Source organism: Rhodamnia argentea, chromosome 6 (genome assembly GCF_020921035.1).
Source record: "Rhodamnia argentea isolate NSW1041297 chromosome 6, ASM2092103v1, whole genome shotgun sequence".
In the NCBI taxonomy this organism is placed as follows: domain Eukaryota; kingdom Viridiplantae; phylum Streptophyta; class Magnoliopsida; order Myrtales; family Myrtaceae; genus Rhodamnia; species Rhodamnia argentea.
The window spans coordinates 21421036-21428866 of NC_063155.1; the positions used below are offsets into that span (position 1 = coordinate 21421036).

At 40.2% G+C, this 7831-nt stretch overlaps 1 protein-coding gene across 1 annotated transcript; it reads left to right on the top strand.

The window, feature by feature from the left end:
• The first annotated feature begins 229 nt into the window (after positions 1–229).
• Positions 230–5043, top strand: LOC115734422 (serine carboxypeptidase-like 51). Its single transcript, XM_030665200.2, has 13 exons — positions 230–586; positions 701–795; positions 904–1011; positions 1103–1343; positions 1541–1584; positions 1706–1773; positions 1883–1988; positions 2129–2328; positions 2409–2478; positions 2847–2897; positions 3238–3290; positions 3377–3509; positions 4646–5043. Exons 1-13 carry the CDS (start codon positions 460–462, stop codon positions 4721–4723), a joined length of 1374 nt encoding a protein of 457 aa, XP_030521060.2. The 5' UTR covers positions 230–459; the 3' UTR covers positions 4724–5043.
• The last annotated feature ends 2788 nt before the right edge of the window (positions 5044–7831 follow it).

A 7831-nucleotide genomic window follows, 5' to 3' on the forward strand; every position in this document is an offset into this window, starting at 1 on the left:
AGCTCCGCACGTAAGACACCAATTCGGACACGAAAACACGACCCATCTGGTCGTTTTTTCGATTTTTTTTGTTTTGTTTTGTAGTGTTGTTAGTATTAGCGCGACGTTTTTTTCGATCTTGGGTGGGTATAAAATTAAGTAGCGTTAGGTCAGAATTTGAGCTTTTTGCTCACGGGCTATCAGCATTATGACTGTGAACCCGTTGGGCACGCCATAATGCATAAGCTTTAATTCTCTATAGGAAAGGCCACTGACGTCAAATCAGCGGGAGCTTCCACGGTTCCACCCATTATCCTTTTTTTTGTTCATATCCGTTGCGGAACAGAGCAAGAAGAAAGCTAATTCCAGTTCACTTTTGAGCGTGTGCGCGTCAGTGTACAAAGTCGCCTGCTTTGCCTTTCTTTCTCGTTCGGTATTGTGAAGAGAAACGCTTTGTTGGGTTTTCTGGGCTGTTTCAGAATGAGGAGGGCGAGTGCCTACGTGACTCTGTTGTCCCTGCTGTTGCTTGGCTATGGGTGGATGGACATAGCTGCAACAGGAACAAAGGATGGATCAGAGGAGTGGGGTTATGTTGAAGTCAGACCCAGTAAGCTTCACCTGAAAAAATGATTCAGAACCTGTGAATTAATCCTTGGTTCCGTTGTCTGACCCTGTTTCGTTGCGTTTGTGCGTGTTGTGTTTTGGTTCGGCAATTGCACAGAAGCGCACATGTTCTGGTGGCTCTACAGAAGTCCAAACAGAGTTGATGATCCCTCCAAGCCCTGGCCTGTCATTCTCTGGTTGCAGGGTGGACCTGTAATTCCCTCTGCCCCAAACACGAGAAAATTTTCTTGTCTTTCTAGCTTGTGAGGTGCATAGAATGTGTATTGAGACATATTTATGTACTTACTTCAATTGAAACAGGGTGCATCAGGAGTTGGGATTGGCAACTTTGAAGAGATTGGACCCCTGGACACCAACCTGAAACCGCGGAATTCGACATGGTTGCAGAAAGCTGATCTCTTGTTCGTGGTAAAACGATGAACAACTTATAGATGAGACATGGATTTGATCTTTTTTCTCCCTCATCTGCTCCTTCATATAAATATTTGTACGAATACAGGACAGCCCAGTTGGCACAGGATACAGTTTTGTGGAGGACCCAAAGCTTTTTGTGAAGACAGATGAAGAAGCTGGAATAGATTTGTGTGCATTGCTGATACGGATATTCAACAGGAATGAGAGTCTCCAGAAGAGTCCTCTCTACATTGTGGCCGAGTCTTATGGAGGGAAACATGCCGTCACTCTTGCCTTGTCTGTACTGAAAGCCATTGAATCTGGCAAATTGAAGCTTAAGCTTGGAGGTATCACAAGATAGATTTCTGTTCTTTAGCTTCTCAAGAACCGAGTTTCACGGGTGAAAATCCTCATTGTTCCGAAAAGAAGAAGAAGAAAAGAACAAAGCTCTGTTTTCTGGTTTTCAAGATTCATATTATGTTATCTGGCATTAGGACCAATTGAAGATTCCAATTCTGGACTCTGATTAATCTCTTCAATGCAGGAGTTGCATTAGGAGACAGCTGGATCTCCCCTGAAGACTTTGTGGTGAGAATATATTTCAAAAGCAGATCGTTCAATGTTCAAATTTTTTTCTTTTGGGAATCTTGAATAATCAAATCTTCGCCTGGAAATCATTTCTTCTTTTTTGTTCTCTTTCTTTTCACAGTTTTCATGGGCTCCTCTTCTCAAAGACGTTTCGAGACTTGATGACAATGGTGTGGAAAAGTCTAACAGGTCTATCATCTTCCCTATTCGAGTGAATTGGCAAAGAAAGAAGATTTCTTTTTTTATTTTTTGGATTGGATTATCTCTGGTGATGTAACTAATCGGTTTCTGAAAACAGTGTAGCTGAGAAGATTAGGCAGCAGCTAAGAAGCGGGCAATATACAGAGGCCACAACTTCTTGGAGTGACCTCGAGAGATTGATCTCCTCCAGTAGCAATTCAGTGGTATGACATGTTCTATACATTCTTCTCTGTAAAGTTGAATATGTGACACTAAAAGCACCAAGAAGATTCACAAGATCAGTTCTTCTTTTACGTTACAAATTCCAAGTTTTGGGTCTTCCACACTTTTCTTGATGGTGTAGGATTTCTACAACTTTTTACTGGATAGCGGAATGGACCCCTTGTCCGTGGAAGCAGTGGAACTAGCACCAGAAGTATCGATGAAGAAATACGCGAGATACTTGAGTTACTTGAAAACTTCCGCTAGTGATGCTGGTGACTTGGACACCTTGATGAACGGCGCCGTCAAGAGGAAGCTCCGGATAATCCCAGCAAAGTTTAGGTGAGCCCCTTTTCGTCCAGTAGCCCTGTCGAGGATTTCCGATATCTGACGAAATCACATGAATTATTCATCTTGTGCAGATGGGGAGAGCAGTCAGGCTCCGTCTTCTCATCTCTTCAAGGGGATTTCATGAGACCAAGAATTGCAGAGGTAACGTAATCAAAATCACTGTGCTAGAGAAATGTTAAATCCTTCTGTAGGCGATTCAAATGGATTAATTGATGTGATATCAATCCTCTGATACATATTATTGCAAGTTTTGGACCCTTTGCCTTTGTGTATATCGAGGAAAGATGCTGCAATACCTAAGATGGACGATGAAAGCTCAGACTTTTGCTGTAGACAATCTTCTCATCTTTTTACACGACAGAAAGTGAAAACAAAAGCTTGTCTTTTTGCTGCTGATTATTCTTTTGCCATCTATATAGCTCCTATTATTTCACTTGTCTTGTGAGTAATTACTTACTACTCTCAAATATGCTTTTGGTGCTGATCTCTTAGTCATGTTATGCATTCAGGTCGATGAGCTACTCGCCAAAGGAGTGAATGTGACCATATACAATGGGCAAGTAAGATGTCTCTCTCTGAGAGTCACTTTCAAGTTTCAAATTTTTCATTTCAATGGGAATCAACTGAGCTGGAGTGGGTTCAAATTCCACATGGAGTGGGTCAAATTCCCCACTAGAGTTTTGACTACTCATCACTACCTCATGGCCTTGGCATCCTGTTGCTGACCTTCTTAGATAAAGATTTAGCTCAGGCTGGTCCTCCTGTAATTTGTAGCCCAAACAATGACATTATCTTCAGGGAAAGTGTGTTGTGAGAAGCAGAAAAGAAAAATTTGTAAAAGGGCAACCAAAAGGAAAAGGAAAACTAATGGAATGGCTTGATCTGTTTAATTTCATGCAGCTTGATCTAATCTGTGCAACTAAGGGGACTGAAGCATGGGTTGAGAAGCTCAAGTAAATCTCTCTCTCTCTCTCTCTCTCTCTCTCTCTCTCTCTCTCATGCAGGAATGAACAACCAATTTGTTAAAAATGAATTTCAGGTGGGAAGGACTCAAGACATTTTTAAACATGGAGAGGAAACCTTTGTATTGTGGGAAAGGAACTGTCACAAAGGGGTTCAAGAGATCATACAAGAACTTGCACTTCTACTGGATTCTTGGAGCAGGCCACTTTGTAAGTCAAAGCTTTAACCATACCACCACTTCAAACACAAACAAAGCAATCCTCTTTTCCATTGCTCCACTGCACTGTTATGCTGTTCTTTCTCTGGCTTTTACATCCTGTCCTTCAACCACAGCCTGCATCATCACTCTTGTCATCAGCACATCATCAAGAGCAGTAATTTGAGCTGTCATCGTTATCATCAGCACATCTAGAAGATATTGTTTGTTTTAAGGCCTCCCCAGCACATCTAGAAATAATTTGACTGGTCCCATACAGTTTTTTGGACTTTATAGCCATTCACATGCAATTAGCCAGATACATCCGCATTTGACTGGTCAACCTCCCCGATTAAAATTGCTTCTTGCCATCAATGAGAGGGACGGGACGGGACGGCTCTTGTTTTCTTTCCCTTGTTCTGTTTCATCCGAACATCTCATCATTTTGCCGGGTCACCCAAACTTTTTTTATTTAATAAAAACAGTCATTTTTAGATTTTGCATTTACCTTCGAGTGAGAAATCAAGAGGCGATATTCAAATCTTAGATAAGAAAACACGCATGGTATCCGACTCGCTTATTAATCACACCATGAATCCTACGAAAATAGAATGATTGCATTCACTGCGAAAATCTTTCCAATGGATATTTATGAGGCTGTTTCCTCCTCTTCTTCTTTTTTCGAAATGTTTAGAGGACTCGAAAAAATTACACTTACCCATCATTTGAACGAAGCAAGAGTCTATATTGAAAAATAAATCAGCAAACTTCACTTCTTCTTTAGGCCCACATTGTTATGTCAAGGGACCTTTTCCTTTGCTGATAATCGAAATCACTGCCGAATTTTTTTGCAGGCAAAAGTAGTTTTTTAATTAAAAAAAAAGTCATTTCTGTCGTAGGAGACTAAACGCCATCATCAATTCATCATGCATCGAGTACGTAAATCTCTGAGCAAATACTGCAGATGGGAGTCGAGGCATTAATGGTGAAAAGCAAAGTACTGTAGTGCTAGGTCAAGATCTGTGTCTGTCTGCTCCAGTAAAAGCTTTGCTCGTGTGGACAACAACGTAGCTGTCAGACTGCCACCAACATGTTTTTATGGGAAGAAAAGTTTCTTCTTCGTCTCTGACTTTTTGTTGGTTTTTGCAGGTGCCTGTGGATCAGCCCTGCGTCTCCCTGGACATGGTCACTGCCATCACACAGTCACCTGCTTCTGCTTCTACCTAAGGCCAAAGCAACTTCAAAAAAACAAAAAACAGAGGATGGGAGTGGGACTTGGGGTTCTGATAGGTCAAATACCTCAAATCCCATGACAGAGACAAAAAGGAGGAAGAACAGTGAAGCAGCTGTTTCTTCTTCTTCTTCTTCTTTTTTAACCCTTTTGAGAACAGAAAATAAGAGCCATGTCCATTTTTTTAGTTCACATTTGCAGAAAAAAATGGGAGGACAATCTATTAGAAGGGAAACAAATTGGAAATCAGGAAAGGAATTTGTCTCAGTGATCTCTTTTGTTTCTATGTAATCTTCTTAGTGAGGGTTACTAGTCAGGTCATTTCTAGGTGCACCCCCGCACGAAACCTCTCCTTTGTTGTACTCTCTTTTATTCATGATGATGATGCAATCTTATGTCAGGTCCTAAACAGATTGGGGCGGGCGAGGCTCGCCCTCACCAACGGCCAAAGGGGCCAAGCTTCGCTAGAGGCCGGCGCCATTAGCCGGTCACCGAGGTCTGGCAACCAATCGGAGGAAGAGCAAAGGGAAAGGGCAAAAAGAGATAAGAAAAAAAGAGAAATTTTAAAAAAATATTAAAATTGTATTGAGAATTGTTCACGTCAACGTTGATCGCGCCATATGGGATTCCAGCGATTTCCAGCTAAAATTGATCGAATTGGCTGAATTGGTCAAAATGTAAAAGGTTTAAGATTCAATTGGCAAAAAAAAAATGTGTAGTGCTGAATTGACATAATTGTAAAAAGGTATACGGTTTTTTTTTTATTGTTTTCTCGGGAAAAAAAATTACACGGAGATTTCTTACCTTTTCGAATCAATAATAAGTTCAATGGCATGTTAATTTCATCCTCATGTCACTGTTCTGTACATATAACTCTTGTCCTAAATTGGTCTCTTTGGAAAGGTAAATTCCAATTCCCACCTTTTCCCCTTTTTTTGGGATGTTGATCTCTGACTCTTCATCTTCATAACTGTACCAGAAATGAAAAACCCAACTGTAGATTCCTTTCCAATTTTGTCATAGGTGGTAATTCACGAAATTTTTAACAGTAAAAATAAATTACTGCCTAGTCAGGTTTGCTCCTTCTCAAGGGAGAAATTTTTCCTGCACGCAATCTGTTCTATTGAAGGATTCAGAGTCCATACATTTCTGGGAATGAAAACTCCATAACTCCTCCACCGCAACAAGTTCAAGTTCCGACCTTTTTTTGTCTCTGATTCGCCAAAAGTCTATTGCGCCAATTCGGACGCTACTCGGCATTTAATAAGACACGACACAACAAATCTGGTCTTGTTTTCTGAGAACGATGAAGTTGAGGCCATCGATAAGGAGGATAGGATCAGTTCTTGTTTTCTTTCCTTGGTTTTCTTTGATCGGACATATCTCGTCTTTGAATTCGCGGGCTCGGTTACGCATTTACCATGAAGTGAGAACTCTCAAAGCCAAAACTCGTTACTTAAATAAGAAGATGCTCAATCGTATTTACGCTCCTTTTGTTTCGCGAAAAAAGAATGATTTTGAAAACATTTTCTTGAAAACAGATCGGTTGTATCGCTTACAAAAACGAATGAAAGAAAAATATTTTTTTCTTTCACAAAAATATTTAGATATAAATTATTGCCGATAATGAAAATGTTTTTCATTGACTGATTATTTAAAATGATGAAAGTAATCATTTTCAAGAAAATATTATGCAAATGATTCATTTTTCGCAAAACAAAAGCATCCATTGATATGTCGCTTATTAGCCTACGCCAAGTATCCTATTGATGTAGAATGATTGCATTCATTATGAAAAGCTTTGGGAAAATTCCAAATAAGGGCTTGGATTGCCCTCATTTTTTCAAATAATTGTATGAAGTAAACCTTGTTTCAAATAGGACTCGACCTAGCATTTTTGTCATTTATTTTTTTTATTTTTTTTCCTTTTTCCTTTCTTCTTTTTATTTCTTCTTTTTATTTTTTCCTTCTCCTTTCCATGCCATCACCGGGCCAACGGTACAGGTCGTTGGCGTCGGGTGAGGGCAACCCTCGCCTGGGCTGGCAAGGCCACACAAAGGCAAGGGCAATGGCGAGGGTTGGTCAATGTTCGATTGGAGTTATGTACAGGTACAGGGCAGCAATTGAGCCATGAAGTAGAACAAGCAGAGAGAGAGAGAGGTCTGTTTTTCTGGATGGTGTGGAACAGTAGAGAGATAGAGGCGGATGCCGGCGTACGCGAGGGCAAGGGTCACCGGCATAAGGTGTGGGCGAGGGTCTCCCTTGCTTGGGCCGGGCAGCTTGCTCAACGCGAATGACCTCCGTCGGTGGCCCAACGATGGTTGGAGGGGAAGGATGGAAAGAGAAAATAAAAAGGATAAAATAGAAAAGAAACAAGTAGAAAAGGACAAAAAAGGAAAAAATTATAAAAATTTAAATGGAGAAAATGCCCTTTGGCTAGGCCCTCTTTGAATCAATGAGGGCACTTCAGGCTTTTATATGAAATAAGGTACACTTTATGCCCTTATTTGAGAAAATGAATGCAATTCGGGTTCTTATTTGAAATTTTCCCAAAAGCTTTTGACGGATTTTATAAGGACACTTGTCTTATTTTTCTTTATATATATATATTGAAATAGTAGAGGAAGTAGAAATAATAACAATTAGTGATCAATTGGACGAAATAAGAGTTTTTAATTTAAAAAAAAATTGGTAAAAGTTTACTGCTTCTGTAGGCCCACATTGATATTTCATGGAACCTTTTCTTTTGCTATTAAGTGAAGGTTTTTTTATCCAATAATTGAAGTTGTTTGTGCAAAATTTTGGTATGCAAAAATGCGAAAACCTTTGGGTTCAAGGGTTTTCCGTAATGCAAATAGTGTTTGATAAAGTGTATTTTAAAAGCACATGGGCAGACACTTTGATTTAAATGCCGTTTAGTAAAAACTACATTTTATAAAGTGCTTCTGCAATTTTTTCTAAAAAGAAAAAACTCTCAAACAACGAAACTTAGCCAAATCTAGCCACCGGGCAGCCTTGCCCGATGTTGCCCTACACCAGGCAGCGTGGCCTAGGTCACGCGATCGTCGCCTAGATTCTCATGACCCATGGCGTTAAGGCCTGGG

What these genes read in the sequence shown, in the direction of transcription:
- LOC115734422 (XM_030665200.2), top strand. Translation starts at nt 460, where the DNA reads ATGAGGAGGGCGAGTGCCTACGTGACTCTGTTGTCCCTGCTGTTGCTT. An exon ending in AAGCTGATCTCTTGTTCGTG is followed by an intron (nt 1,012 to 1,102) that starts GTAAAACGATGA and finishes GTACGAATACAG; the next exon opens with GACAGCCCAGTTGGCACAGG. An exon ending in ATAATCCCAGCAAAGTTTAG is followed by an intron (nt 2,329 to 2,408) that starts GTGAGCCCCTTT and finishes CATCTTGTGCAG; the next exon opens with ATGGGGAGAGCAGTCAGGCT.